The sequence below is a fragment of the Podarcis tiliguerta genome, assembly GCF_965153285.1.
Source record: "Podarcis tiliguerta genome assembly, chromosome: 3".
NCBI classification, from domain to species: domain Eukaryota; kingdom Metazoa; phylum Chordata; class Lepidosauria; order Squamata; family Lacertidae; genus Podarcis; species Podarcis tiliguerta.
In genome coordinates this window covers 10,807,379-10,822,873 of record NC_139536.1, presented here as the reverse complement: position 1 = coordinate 10,822,873, position 15,495 = coordinate 10,807,379, and the positions used below count along the sequence as shown (strand labels likewise).

The 15,495-nt window shown below is 45.5% G+C and overlaps 1 protein-coding gene across 5 annotated transcripts in view; it reads left to right on the top strand.

The window, feature by feature from the left end:
* Positions 1 to 15,495, top strand: part of CCDC85A (coiled-coil domain containing 85A) — a 155,299-nt gene that overhangs the window by 125,226 nt on the left and 14,578 nt on the right. The window contains exon 4 of one of the 5 annotated variants that reach the window (XM_083432686.1): positions 15,137 to 15,247. The exons of 3 other annotated variants lie outside the window; for them this stretch is intronic. In XM_083432686.1, coding sequence (XP_083288812.1) covers positions 15,137 to 15,247 — 111 coding nt within the window. Of the gene's footprint in view, positions 1 to 15,136; positions 15,248 to 15,495 lie in introns of those variants that run through there. One more of the 5 variants, XM_083432691.1, reaches the window with a different exon arrangement.

The following is a 15,495-nucleotide window of genomic DNA, read 5'->3' as shown; positions in this document are numbered from 1 at the left end:
AATTAATGTTTTCTATTCTCTGGTCCAGCTGGAAGGGATGTTGCTAATAAAGATGGACAAATTTGCCAATTCTCAAATTGTCGTTTTTGATTTATTATTATATTTTTAACCTAATCAGTTATCAAAATTTGTAAATGTTTTAGTGCGCATTTGTTTGAAATACACAATTTTGTATGCATTCCCCCCCCCCCATATATTCATAGTATTGTGAGCAGTTTCCCCTAATATAATGGGTGGTATTCAGTGCCAGTTCTACTCAGGGAGACCCTTTGAAGTTAATGGACTTGATGAACATGAACTTAGGTTCATTAATTTCTATGAGTCTACTTTGAGTAGGACTTAGTTGACTACAGCCCAATATAATATGCAAGCTATTTTAACTAATATATGTGTTTTAATGCACACTTCCCCCTAATATGCATGTTTTCCTATACCCTTTTTCTTGTTGGAAAACTGCACAATTTGGAGCAAAGTGTATTGTTAATTTGGTTGGTTCACGATCAAATGTGAACTGAATCTAATATCTCCTCCATTGCTAGTTATCAGTGCAGCAAGAGATTGACTTTTTCTGTTAAACTGGCTCTATTTCTTCTAATAGACAAAACCAGAAGCCTGCTAATGGCATTCTTAAAATAATAACAATAATAATAATCTGGTAATGTAATTTGCCTTAAAGTGTCACCTTTTAATAGAACAATACGGCAGCAAAAGCTATTGCCAGGACAACACTATCTGAACAAAACAGATGGATTCCACCTTTGTTGCCAGAAGTGTACAAGCAAATGTACAAGAGCTGGAGAAATTGAATCTTCAACTTCCATGGCAACGCGGCAGAAGTCGGACAAAGAATGCGCTTATGCAGAGGTTAGGCAATGAATCAGAAAAGGAAATATCTTTGTGGATGATATTTGCAGTGGTGGTGTCAAAGACGGCGGAAATATACTTCATAATTACTTCTGAGCAGGGCGAGTTATTGCACATCCCACTTCTTTTCCCGTTATTGGTTTTGGTATATAAATAGGCTTCTTGGACACAGCCGGCCCTGTCATTAGGCAGAGTGAGGAAGCTGCCTCTGGTGGCAGATGCTGGAGGGTGGGAAGTAGAGGTGAGGTGTTGTGTATGCTGTGTGTGGCCTGCCCTGTACACCCAACCCCAACCGAGCCTTCTGCAAAGAAGGGTGTTGGCCCAACGGCAGTGTTGAAGTAGAATCTTGGCTGTCAGTCTGGTCAATTTATGTCCATGGAACGGGAGTGGGTGCCATCTTGTATTCCGCCTCAGGCAACAAAATGTCTTGGGTTGGCTCTGTTCTTGATGGGGCCCAGAAAACAGAAATATGCAAGCAAAGATAGCAGAGTCTTCCACTGGGTTGCTGCTTCAGAGCCTAATCAACCCCACAGTATGGAAGGAAGGCTATTTGTGATGGAAGAAACATAGATGCTTTGAATCTAGCTGACACTGTCTGGCAGCGTCTCTTTGGGGTTTCAGGTGAGGCATTCCCAGTCCTACCTGGAGATGCTGGGATGGAACCAGGGACCTTTGACATGCGATGAAGGTGCTCTATGAATGAGTGGGCGCCCTTCCCCAAATTTTGATGCAGTCCTTGTAAGTTGGGCAGTTGGGAATGGGTGCTCTTGTCAATGGAGAACAGCCTCACTCTTCCAAACAGCCCTCTGCGTCCCAGAGGTATGCAGGAGCTGAGATGGACGGAGGGGTGGTGGAGACAGAGAACAGCAGCCTGCAGCGTTGAAACTGCTCTGACATACGTGCCTCCCACTCCCTTTGCCCCCAGCTCTTTGTACCGTGCAACATTATTTAACACAGTTGCACCCTTCTGTCTAGCAGGTCAGTTAGTTTTGATGGATGAAACATTGATTAAAAATCTGGCCAGCAAGTTCTGTCTGCCTTTCTCTTTGGTCAAGAGACTGGTTGTTAGTTCAGATTTCTCCTCTCCCTCCTTTACACCTCCCTAGCTGATTTCCTACAGTCGTCTTCTTCTTCTTTTGGTTTTGATTCAACCGTTCTGAGAGTTATATTTTTTAAGAATAAAGCGCCAGCTGCCCTTTCTTAAACCTGGAGAACCAAGGTGCAAGATAGCATTGCTAACTCTCCCGCGAACTTCGTTTTGTCTTTCAACACCTCCAGCGCTTCCCATTTATCTCCTGTGCTTTTTCGTTCCATTAGTTTATCACCTTGGATTTCACCCTCTGCTTCCCTTTGACTTCACTTCAGCCTCTCCATATATTTACCGCTCCCCCCTCTGCCTCAGCCTGGATTGTTAAATCTTCCCCCCTAGCTAGACTTTTGACTCGAAGCCCATGCCAGCCTTTTCTATCACACATATTTATTTAGAACATCTATACCCCACGACAGCCCTGAAACCACTGGTTGAGAGAATGTTTTAAACTGTTTTTGGAATATGTATATATCATTGATGTGTTTGCTATGCTGGGCTCCTTCGGGAGGAAAGGTGGGATATAAATACAGTGGTACCTTGGGTTACATACGCTTCAGGTTACATACGCTTCGGGTTACAGACTCCGCTAAGCCAGAAATATTACCTCGGGTTAAGAACTTTGCTTCAGGATGAGAACAGAAATCGTGCATCGGTGGCGCGGCGGCAGCAGGAGGCCCCGTTAGCTAAAGTGGTACCTCAGGTTAAGAACAGTTTCAGGTTAAGAACGGACCTCTGGAACGAATTAAGTTCTTAATCCGAGGTACCACTGTATAATGAATAAAATAAATAATAACATAGAAGTTACCCCACACAGGGAAGCTGGTGGCAAATTTCCACAGTTTATGCATTTCTAAAACACTTAAGGTAGAATTCAGTGTCTGCTGTGATGAGCGCACCGTGTACACAAGCGTTTAAGCTTACCAGATGGAAAGATCCCCTATCTCCCCTTGAAATGGACACCTGAGGGTCATCTAGTCCAACCCCCTGCAATGCAGGAATCTCAGCTAAAGCATCCATGACAGATGGCCACCCAATCTCTGCTTTCAAACCTTCAGTGAAGGAGAGTCCAGAACCTCCCGAAGGAGTCCATTCCACTGTCAAACAGCTCTTATTGTCAAAAGGTTCTTCCTGATGTTTAGTTAGAATCTGCTTTAGTGTAACTTGGAACCATTGGTTTGAGTCTTACCCTGTGGAGCAGGAGAAAACAAGCTTTCATGTGACATCCCTTGAGATATTTGAAGATGGCCTCTCAGTCTCCTCTTTTCCAGGCTAAACGTACCCAGCACTGTCAACCGCTCCTCATAAGGCTTGGCTTCCAGCCCCTTGATCATCATGCTTGCTATCCTCTACACAGGTTCCAGCTTGTCAATTGTAGTGCCCAGAATTGGACACAGTATTCCAGGTGTGGTTTGACCAAGTCAGAATAGAGTGGTTCTATTACTTCCCTTGGGACGCGGGTGGCGCTGTGGTGTAAAGCACAAAGCCTAGGGCTTGCCGATCGGAAGGTCGGCGGTTCGAATCCCCATGACGGGGTGAGCTCCCGTTGCTCGGTCCCTGTTCCTGCCCACCTAGCAGTTCGAAAGCACGTCAAAGTGCAAGTAGATAAATAGGTACCACTCCGGCGGGAAGGTAAACGGCGTTTCCGTGCGCTGCTCTGGTTCACCAGAAGCGGCTTTGTTATGCTGGTCATAGAATCATAGAGTTGGAATAGACCACAAGGGCCATCGAGTCCAACCCCCTGCCAAGCAGGAAACACCATCAGAGCACTCCTGACATATGCCACATGACCCGGAAGCTGTACGCCGGCTCCCTCGGCCAATAAAGCGAGATGAGCGCTTCAACCCCAGAGTTGGCCACAACTAGACCTAATGGCCAGTGGTCCCTTTACCTATTACTTCCCTTGATTGGGACACTGGACTTCTGTTGCTGCAGCCTAGAATAGCATCAGCTTTTTTTGCTGGTGAATCCATTCTTTGACTCATGTTAAGCTTATTGTCTACTAAGACCCCTATATCCTTTTCACATGTCGTACTGGCAAGCCAGGTGTCCCCCATCCTATATTTGTGCATCTGGTTCTTTCTGCCTAAATGTAGAACCTGACATTTGTCCCTATTGAAATTCATTTTGTTAGTTTGTGCCCAGTTCTCCATGCTATTCTTGCGGGGTCTTGAGACCCCTCAGCAGCTATATGGGAAAAATGCTGGGGTATTTCTACTTATTACCCTGTAGTTATGACCTGTCAGGGACGTGGGTGGCGCTGTGGGTTAAAGCCTCAGCGCCTAGGGCTTGCTGATCGAAAGGTTGGCGGTTCGAATCCCCGCGGCGGGGTGCGCTCCCGTTGCTCGGTCCCAGCGCCTGCCAACCTAGCAGTTCGAAAGCACTCTCGGGTGCAAGTAGATAAATAGGGACCGCTTACTAGCAGGAAGGTAAACGGCGTTTCCGTGTGCGGCTCTGGCTCGCCAGAGCAGCGATGTCACGCTGGCCACGTGACCCGGAAGTGTCTTCGGACAGCGCTGGCCCCCGGCCTCTTTGAGTGAGATGGGCGCACAACCCTAGAGTCTGTCAAGACTGGCCCATACGGGCAGGGGTACCTTTACCTTTACCTAGTTATGACCCTAGATTGGTTCTTTGGGCAACCTACATGCTTGCCAGTGCAGTATGTTTTCTTCCCTTCCAGAGCCAACTTAAGAATAGAAAGAAGGTTCTTGTTTTCGGGTTTCTTCTTCAAAAAAGATCTTTGTTACAATGCCAGTGACAAGGCCAATCTATAATGCAAATAAATACAGTATTTCTTTGTTGGAAGTCTCCATGCTCCCATTGTGTTAACTGTGTGTGCAAGTTGCAGACAGATAAGGATCGATTAATCCCCACACAGCTTCATTGTGGTGGCAGTCAAATCATTAGAAAACCTCCTCTCTCTTTTACCAAGAACTCACAAGTTCATCATTTAACCGGAAAGCTCCACTTAGAAACTGATTGAATGGTTATTCCTGCAAGATGGCAGCTCGCCTGCACTGCTTGGGTGATGGCCAGACTATTCAGGCATCTCATGGTCCCAAATGTGGACTGACCCTTATTCCAGCAAGGCTGGGGATTTATAGCTGGGTAGGGCTGTGGACCAGGGTTGGTAGCCACCATCCTGTTTCATGGGGGATATTCAGACATTGCTGAACTACAACTCCCAATATCCCTGGCCATTGGCCATGCTGCCTATATATTAGGAGAAATTCACACTAAAATGTTAGTAAATCTTTATGATGATGATTATTTCTGTGTGTGGGGGGGGGGATGTGGAGAACTGAATTTACAACTGGAAATATGCAGAACCGAGAGAAGCCAAACTTTATAAATTCATCTACTCCAAAGCTTGAGTGTTTCGGTATCATCCTCCTGTCACACAGCCAGTTTCTCTATTGATTAGTGTCAGCTGGTGCAACCTTGGGTGACCTCTGTGCACAAATAATTGAGACGTGACATGGCTGGATCACTTGCTCTGCTCTCCAGTGTCGCCTAATCATAAACAAGTAAATAAAACTGCCTTGGAAAGTGGTGGGCTCTCATTCACGGGATGTTTTTAAGCAGAGGTTAGATGGCCAGCTGTCAGGGAGTCTTTAGCTGTGATTCCTGCATTTTGAGGGTTTGTGCTTGTTGAAGTAAGAATACCGAAATTGCAGCTGAGATGCTCAAATCATATATATGACTGACATAAGGTCACCAGGTATCCCCGTTTCCCGGGGGCAGTCCCTGGATTTACAAATCAGTCCCCATACAAAATCCATTGAAGTTGAAAAGTGTCCCCAGATTCATTGAAAAAAATCTGGTGGTGATAATAATAACAACAACAACAACAACAACAACAACAACAACAACAACAATAATAATTTATTATTTATACCCCACCCATCTGGCTGGGTTTCCCCAGCCACTCTGGTAACCTTAGACTGCCACCCTTCTTTGGAAATTAAACCAGTGTCCAGACTTTAACATTCAAAAACTTTACTTGCAGAAACTTATAGATGAATTAAAACATGATATTTACAGTCATGTGCTTCTCCAAGCATGGGCTTACAGCCTCTTCTTTCAGCTTCCAAACAACTGCATTTCCCTCTCTTTCCAGAGCTCAGCACTCAAGCCTTCTGTATCTCAGTTAGGCCATGCCTTGCAGCTCCTACAAGGGATTTCCACTTTCCCCTTCTCCCGCAGCTTTGCTTTCTTTCTTTCAAGCAAAGAAGAAGCACTCCAACACTCTATTCAACTTAGCAGTGTTCACAGTGGAGTCTAAAACACAGTCATCTTGCTTCAGAAAAAAATGGAGTCTCTCCTCCACCAGATAACCTCCCAAGTGACCAATGTTATCTAGTGACATGAGAACTACTAGAGACCTCTCTAGAATTCAGTTGCCAACCAATCAAATTTAAACACGTAGTAATGCATACATGACCCGGAAGCTGTACACCGGCTCCCTCGGCCAATAAAGCGAGATGAGCGCCGCAACTCCAGAGTCGGTCACGACTGGACCTAATGGCCAGGGGTCCCTTTACCTTTACCTAATGCATACAAGCATTTCCAATTTCAGTGACTTAAATCACTATACTTAACAGAGCTGGATGATTCTTGGGGTCCCTTCCAACTCTGCAATTTTATGATTCTTTGAAAGCACATTTAATATTAACGGTGCTTTACAGAGCAGCAACCAGAACACTGATCTCTGCCCAAAGCAGCTGCAAATCTATTATACAATCTGTTATACAACACAGCGTACTTGTGGCCATACTAGTTACAGATCTCTCTCTCTGTCTTTTTATGTTTGCTCTAGTCAAATTAATACAGTTTCTTCCTCTGTGCCCTTTGTTTGCTGAGGTTTTTGGAAACCTGATCTCGGGCATCTAGTTTGTTTTGGCCCAGATAAAGGTTAAGTTACCAGGGGGCTGGTGGCGCAGGGAAGAAAAGGACGTCCTCTGGCATCAAAAGAGGGGCTGAGCTGCACTGCCAGCCTGCCCAGCAGGAAACAATATGCCATCTTGGCTGACCATTCTTGTTGTTGAGATTGCAGATCCCGCTTAGGAGCAGAAGTAGCCTTTCCCCACCAATGCCGTCCTACTGTGCCAAATGAGTGATTGCTTCAGGATACAACAGAACTATGTCTGTTGGGGAGATTCCTATAGAGTCCTGAAGTGCCTGTCCTCAAGATACTGATGTACTGCTCTTCTTCTCTCTCTCCCCCATCATGTTCTTGGCTGTTCTTGCACGTCACTAGGAAATTGCTGGGGGAGACGGCAGCCAGCCAGGCTTTCTCTGATAGAAGATAGATGACAAATGGGAGACAACTTCCAAGACTGGGCAAATACATAGGTTTCTCCACTTGTGCCAATTCTAATTGAGGAGAGAGGGAGAGAGAGAGAGGGAGGGAGGGAGGGAGGGAGGGAGGGAGGGAGAAGGCATCTTTTCGCTTTATTTTTCACTCAGCAGCGCTGCAAGCAAAGTCAGCCCTCATCCCCGCTAAACAACAAATCACAATTCGCTCTTCTTCTAAAGGAAAATATGGCACAAACGATCCAATCGGGTCATTTGCAAAGAGTGAGACATAAGTAATTATTGTGATAGTCATGTATTATTTTGCCATATTTTATCATGTGCACCGCCTTCATGTTGTATGTGAGTGGGCGGTAGAGAAATGCTTTTATAAATAAAACAAGCTAATGAAGTGAAGACTCCAGTGAGCTCATATCATCCTTCCATGGAGCAGTCTGCCTGCTGCATCTAAGCATGCTTTATCACTCTGGAATATTGCATTCAGCCTAGTGCAAAGGAGCAGCAGAATTGGGAGGAGGGTGCCCATTTTTGTCTCTAGATGTCACAGGAGTGTGCCAGTCAGTAAACACAGAGTCATTAGCAAAAACACAATCACAAACAGACTTGGCTGAATGTCAGGCCTAATGAGCAGAGCACCTCATTCCCAGGGGTCGTCTTCCACGAAAATTGGCTGCTGAAACTGAAAGTCCCCACCTCCTCACTAGGGTTTTTCCCAAGCAACCAGAGACTGTGTCTGCATATCAGACAGCCTCTCCTCCACCCTCTTCATGCCTCGTCTGGTTCTCAGAGACAAGAGGAAAGGGGAGTGTGTCGCAGCAAGAGGGGGAGACACCCATGCCACTAGATGATGACTCACTGTCCTAATATGGTCTCCTTCCTGTCTTTAGGCATATTCACAGGGATGTCTTGTGCTGTTGTTGTTGTTGTTTAGTCGTTTAGTCGTGTCTGACTCTTTGTGACCCCATGGACCAAAGCACGCCAGGCACTCTTGTCTTCCACTGTCTCCTGCAATTTGGTCAAACTCATGCTGTTAGCTTCGAGAACACTGTTAACCGTCTCGTCCTCTGTCGTCCCCTTCTCCTTGTGCCCTCCATCTTTCCCAACATCGGGGTCTTTTCCAGGGAGTCTTCTCTTCTCATGAGGTGGCCAAAGTATTGGAGCCTCAGCTTCAGGATCTGTCCTTCCAGTGAGCATTCAGGGCTGATTTCCTTCAGAATGGATAGGTTTGATCTTCTTGCAATCCATGGGACTCTCAAGAGTCTCCTCCAGCACCATAATTCAAAAGCATCAATTCTTCAGCGATCAGCCTTCTTTATGGTCCAGCTCTCACTTCCATACATCACTACTGGGAAAACCATCACTTTAACTATACAGACCTTTGTTGGCAAGGTGATGTCTCTGCTTTTTAAGATGCTGTCTAGGTTTGTCATTGCTTTCCTCCCAAGAAGCAGGCGTCTTTTAATTTCGTGACTGCTGTCACCATCTGCAGTGATCATGGAGCCCAAGAAAGTAAAATCTCTCACTGCCTCCATTTCTTCCCCTTCTATTGGCCAGGAGGTCATGGGACCAGTCTTGTGCTGAGAGATGCATTAGTCCAGCTCTTTTGGGGGCAAGCTACTCTGCTTTACTTACTTATTTACTTACTCATTACATTCATATCCTGCCTTTCTTTCATTTCATGTTTGCAGCAGCTCATGCTCAGCCGAGAGAGAAAGAGGGGGGGGGGACTCTGCCCCAAAATCACCACAGGAGCTTCATAGTGATTTGAACCTGGGTTTCCCAAATCCCAGTCCAACACTTTAAACCTAGCCTTCCCTAATCTGGTGTCATCAAGACGTTTTGTTAGACTACACTTCCCATTGTCCCAGACCATTGGCCATGCTGTCTAGGGCTGATGGGAATTGTAGTCAGAAAACCTGGAAGATCCCAGGTTGGGAAAGAATGCTGTAGCTTTACCACACTGACTTTTCCTCTCGCACACTCTGAAATGAAACCATTTAGGGTAGACGGGTGCAGTGGCGAACCTTGGGGGGTCTCAAAATTCAGCGGCGCCCTGTGCAATGCCAAAACTCGCCTCTGAGTTTCCGTTCTACCTCACAGTTCTGGTGGCTCCTGCAGTGCCCCAAAGGCTCTGCACCCAGTGTGACCGAACCGGTTGTGTACCTCTGAATCTGCCTCTGTTGGGTGGAGCTGTGAGCCTGCAGTTTTCAAAGTCTCCAGTTTAAAATTGTGCCTGAGCTGTCAGAAAACGTGCCTATGAAACTTAGCATGCTGAGGCAGACCATTGATTCATAATGTCCAGTACTGTTTAATCCAGCTCTCGAGTCAGCGAAGGGTATTCCCCTTTTGCTGCCAGTTGAAGATCATTTCATCAGGAGAGGCCAGGGATTGAGCCAGATCTTCCTCATCCAAACCAATGTGTGCTACCACTGAACCATCCCCTCTTCGAAAGTCTGAGGAAGCATTCCTCTGGTACAAAACTTTAGGTCTCCCCCTGCCCTGCTAAACACACACACACACACACACACACATACACACACACACACACAAGTCTGATCTTTTTCAGGGTCAGCCTTAGGGAAATGCATCTGATTTCCTAGAGTGCTATTATAACGGAGTTGTCGTTAAACATTTTCCTGTCAGGATTTCCCTCAGGGAGATTTTCTGCTTCCAATTTCCTCTTCACTTAAAAAAATTGGCTTCAGGTCGCTTGGCGGTGACAGGAATTAGATGTGTTTATAATACAACGGAGAATTGCTTTACATTGTTATTGATTTGGCCTGTCTCTGCTGTCAGCTTTGGGGAGGAAGGGGGAAGTTCTGTATTCTTTGGCCTCCTCCCTCAGTTAACGTCTTCTGTAAGAGCATAACGGTAGCCATTTTGGGCCGCACCAAGAAGCCATGTAAATCCATCAGTTTTCACTTGAGCAGAGAAATTGTTTTCAAAATGTGTCCCAGACTCATGACATCCTCAAGAGTAGCTGTCAACGGCCACCACGTCCTAGAATGGCCCTCTGGTGGTATTGTAAGCTGTGGGGATCAGGCCCAACCACTTCAACCTCTGATTTTGTGTCTTCACCTAGCGGCAAATGGCTATAAGCCACCTGCCAAGTTAAATGCTCCAGAGGAAATTGTGGGAGAAATCCCAATGCCTATCGCAGGACTTTGTTTTTTTTAGCAGAACTTTCATGCACAAAAACCTGCTTTCTCGAAGCATTTGTTTTTGCAGCAGGCTAATATATATGCTGGGATGCAGATGGCGCTGTGGGTAAAACCACAGAGCCTAGGACTTGCTGATCAGAAGGTCGGCGGTTCGAATCCCTGCGACGGGGTGAGCTCCCGTTGCTCGGTCCCTGCTCCTGTCAACCTAGCAGTTCGAAAGCACGTCAAAGTGCAAGTAGATAAATAAGTACCGCTCTGGCGGGAAGGTAAATGGCATTTCCGTGCGCTGCTCTTAGTCATGCTGGCCACATGACCCGGAAGCTCCCTCGGCCAGTAAAGTGCGATGAGCGCCGCAACCCCAGAGTCTGCCATGACTAGACCTAATGGTCAGAGGTCCCTTTACCTTTTTAATATATATGCTGGTAATGGGGAACAACGTATCTGTTGTTGCTATTGTGAAACGGTCAGCAGTGAGAAAACATTGCCAATCAATTGCAAATCATCCAGAGGTTGATTAGGAGATCTCTGTCCTAGGAATAAATGCCCTAGAGTCCTCTGCTGTTGTGCGGCAGACACACACATGTTGCTTAGCAGGCACGTCAGTCTGGAAATTGTCCCCTGAAGACAGAAAGTTTGCCTTTAGGAAATATTGCTAAAAATAGTAGCTCTAATAAGCACTATTATTAACTTAGCCTAGAGGATACAATGGCATAAAAGCAAGTTGCTAAGACCTTAAGGTCTACATCTGAAAGAAAATCTTGCAGACTTTTTTAAAGAAAGAGATGGGGCTGTTTGGGGAGGGGGGGGCATCTCCAGCCACCACCAGAATCAGGATATCCAAGCACAGGGGTGGACCAAAGATTGTACCAAAGAAAGTAGCAGGGATTGACTAGCAAAGGCTGCCACTTAACAGTGAAATAATTTTTTATATCTCAGGATCAGCTTGCTCATTCACAGCAAAGAAACCATAGTTTACAGACCCTCCAAGTGTCCCCATTTTGGGGGACAGTCTAGGGTTTACAGAAGCCATCCTGGTTTCTGATTGGATCCTGGAATGTCCCGCTTTTCCTTAGGACGTCCCTATTTTCATTGGAGAAATGATGGAGGGTATGGAGTTATGCAACCCCTTAGCCAAGGAGATAAGTAACTATACCACCTTTAGAAGACATCTAAATAATAATAACAATATATAATAATTTTTTATTTATACCCCGCCCATCTGGCTGGTTTTCCCCAGCCGCTCTGGGCAGCTTCCAACTGAATATTAAAAACAACACAGCATCAGACATTAAAAACTTCCCTAAACAGGGTGGCCTTCAGTTGTCTTTTAAAAGTAAAATGGTTGTTTATTGCCTTGACATCTGCTGGGAGGGCGTTCCACAGGACAGGTGCCACTACCGAGAAGGCCCTCTGTCTGGTTCCCTGTAACCTCACTTCTCTCAGCAAGGGAACCGCCAGAAGGTCCTTGGCGCTGGACCTCAGTGTCTGGGCTGGAAGATGGGGGTGGAGACGCTCCTTCAGATATACTGGACCGAGGCCGTTTAGGGCGTTAAAGGTCAGCACCAACACTTTGAATTGTGCTCGGAAACGTATTGGGAGCCAATGAAGATCTTTCAGGATAATGTTTTATCACGTTTTAATGCATGTTGGAAACCACCCAGAGTGACTGGGGCAACCCAGTCAAATGAGTGGGATATAAATTTAAAAAATATTACTACCTTGGATCCTGAACACCTTGCTACTCAAACGTTTTGGCTTCCAAACTCCACAAACCCGGGAGTGTTCCTGTTTGCGAACGTTCTTTGGAAGCGGAACATCCAATATGGCTTCCGATTGAGTGCAGGAAGCTCCTGCAGCCAATCGGAAACCGCGTCTTGGTTGTCAAATGTTTTCGGAAGTTGAACAATCAAGGCACGGCTGTACAACTACTAATATGGAGGAACAGGACGTTCCTGTTTTCATTGGAGAAATGTTCGGGGATATGAGTTTATTAAATCATGTGCAAACCAGCCCAAAATAATTGCGCATAGGGCTGCGGTCTTAATTAAGCTTTGACTTAGAAATTGAGCATTTGTTGCCCGTTCTTGTTCCTTTTCTTTCTCCTAGCAGCAACCCACCTCTGGTGGAAGGAGGAAGTTGATTTGCCTCAAACTAAAGTGCTTTCGTCTGAAATGCATGCTGGGGCCTGAAATTCTTTGGCTATTTTAAAATGTGATGTGGGGGGGAAAGGGGGACTTTGCAGGTAGAATGACTCACACAAGGAATGTATTATTTGTTCTGGCTTTTGTGGCATGAAAAGAAATATGTATATAAAAAATACATATTACATTGTGCTGGAATGAGATGAATGTTCCGCTGCCAGGGGGATTAGCAAATAAGGAGGAAAGAAAGAAAGAAACAGTGTAGGAAAAGAAAAAGGGGAAGTCTTAGCGCAGGAGTGGGCAGCCTTCAAAGATCTTCATCTTTTTTCCTAGCACCCCAAGAGGTACCAAACAGAGGCAGGTGCAGAAGAAATGGTGTGAAAGAACAAAATGCCTCTGAGCACATTCTGAGGCTAGGAATTTGTTTTCAGTACCAGAATTGAACTGAGCTCCTACGGTCCTTTCCCACAATGTTTCACACTCCTGTTTAGTGTTCTTCATTTCAGCAACCTAATTTAAGGGGGGAAGAGTTGGTTTGCTGTTGTGATTGTAAGGAGCCAGGAACCTTTGCTGATCTACTGCAAATCACCCACCGATCTAACTTCTGCCCATCCCTGCCTCAGAGATTCCTCTGCCAAAGCCATTGTACAGTGGTGCCTCGCAAGACGAAAAGAATCCGTTCCGCGAGTCTCTTCGTCTTGCGGTTTTTTTCGTCTTGCGAAGCAAGCCCATTAGCGGCTTAGCGGATCAGCGCTATTAGCGGCTTAGCGGGCTTAGCAGATCAGCTGATAAGCGGCTTAGCGGATCAGCTGTTAAGCGGCTTAGCGGCTTGGGAAAAAGGGGGGGGGGAGGAAAAAAAACCCGCAGGAACTCGCAAGACATTTTCGTCTTGTGAAGCAAGCCCATAGCAAATTCTTTTTGCGAAGCACCTCCAAAACGGAATACCCTTTCGTCTAGCGGGTTTTCCGTCTTGCGAGCCATTCGTCTTGCGGGGCACCACTGTATATTATTTGACTTCTTCCCTGTTAACACGGATGTATGTTCCTTTGCAAAAATGTGTATATTTGGCCAAAAAAAAAAAAAATCATACAAATGTGTATATAAGGAAAAATTCGCACTAAAATGCTGATTAATTTTCATGAGGATTTAAAAAAAATATTCCTCCCCCCCCCCACTTCCCTGCTCCCCCCTCCCCCCCAAAAAAAAACCTCATGTGGAAATGTGGAGATCTGAATTCAGGATTGGGGAAAAAGAGAAACTGAGGGAAATTGAAACATACAGATTCTCCCACTCCTTGTTGGGCCACCACTTGCAGTCTGAAACTGTAAACGAAGCATAGCCTTACCATCTCAGTGAGAACTAAGTTGAATAGGCCATTTTAAAACACATTCTAATGCACGCACTCCACTTAATGTTCAACAAGCACTGGCCCTTGTGCACACTGGTATTTGCACACTGGCCTGGCTGTTTCAAAGGTCGCAGAACGCTGGGATTAAAATGCTAGCCTTGTAGGAGCCACTGCATGGGCACAAATATGCTTTCCAATGTTATGTCCACCATGTTGGGCTCCTGAACCATTTTTGATGGCCTCTTTGTGACGGCCATCACATTTAACTTGGTCTTAAACCTCATTCTTCAGAAGTTGGAATGTCTCTGAATATTCCGTCACAACAATACAAACACAACACGTAGGTTAATAGTTAGTAGAGAATATATAATAGAATAATGATAACGTCCAAATTGTAGGAATAAGCCGATCAAAGTTCATATGTACAATATAACAGAGTGGTAGCGAGGACCGTCAAGCCGTGTGTTCAAAACAGATGTCTAAGGACAGTCTCACAACAGTCTTTCAAAGGAAGACGTCTCAAAAGTTTCAAAAGTAAAGTCTCTCAATAGTCTTTCAAAAGTTTCGACGGAAGACCTCTCAAAAGCCTCAAAAGGACAGTGTCTCTGGAATGATACTACTGTTTTGTAATAGTCTTCATCAGCTGGAAATAAGATACAAGGCATACAGCTGATGAATGATAACTGTAAAAAATCACATTTAACTTGGTCTTAAATCTCATTCTTCAGAAGTTAGAATGTCTCTCAATATTCCGTGGCAATAAGACAGTTTAGTCAGTAGCTGCTTGGGCAAAATTTCATTTAACTTGAAAGCGGCAAACGGCTGTTTTTATTGTGTTATGTTATGTGAGCTGGTTTTTGACCGTAATAAATTACAATTACAGTAAGACATGTTAATTGCAATGAGTTTGATTTCAGTGGGACGTAAAACATGATTTAGCTATCTCTAGATTCGGACAGGAGATTTTTGCTCCCTTTGCTTGTCATCATCTCGATATGACTGAGAATCTTACAGGAACTTACAGAGAGAGTTGGTTGCCCTGGGACAGCCTAGCATCCCAAGGGCGCAATTACAAGGTGGTTGAATTAAACATGTACTCAGAGTATGTACATGCCCAATGGGCTTTGCAGTGAGGAGCTAGAGGTGGTTGGGGAAACTGTTCATCTTGATGAGCGTGGTGCACATTCCGCTATTAAATAGTTTTTGGTTTTCTACAAAGGGTCCCATTAGGATGCCAACAAGGGCAGATGGGAATGTCTGCTCTCCGAGCGTCAATGACCAGGCCTCCTCACCTTCTCAGCAGCCTGAAGCGGTGGTTAATGGCCTCAAGGTAACACGCCTTGCTGTGTTTGGCATGTAGGTGCCAAATCTCCCATCTGTATGTTCTGTGACCATCCGTGATCCATTGCACCAAAGCATCAGCGTTTCTCAGAGGGAAGATACGATACGCCACAAATGCTGCTTCCATCTCCCCACATGTTCCTCTGCCCGTCTCACCCATCATCTACCACTTGTCTCTACTTGGGCTGTCAGCTGGTGAGACTTCTCCTTTAGCAGGGGTGAGAAACCTGTGTGGCC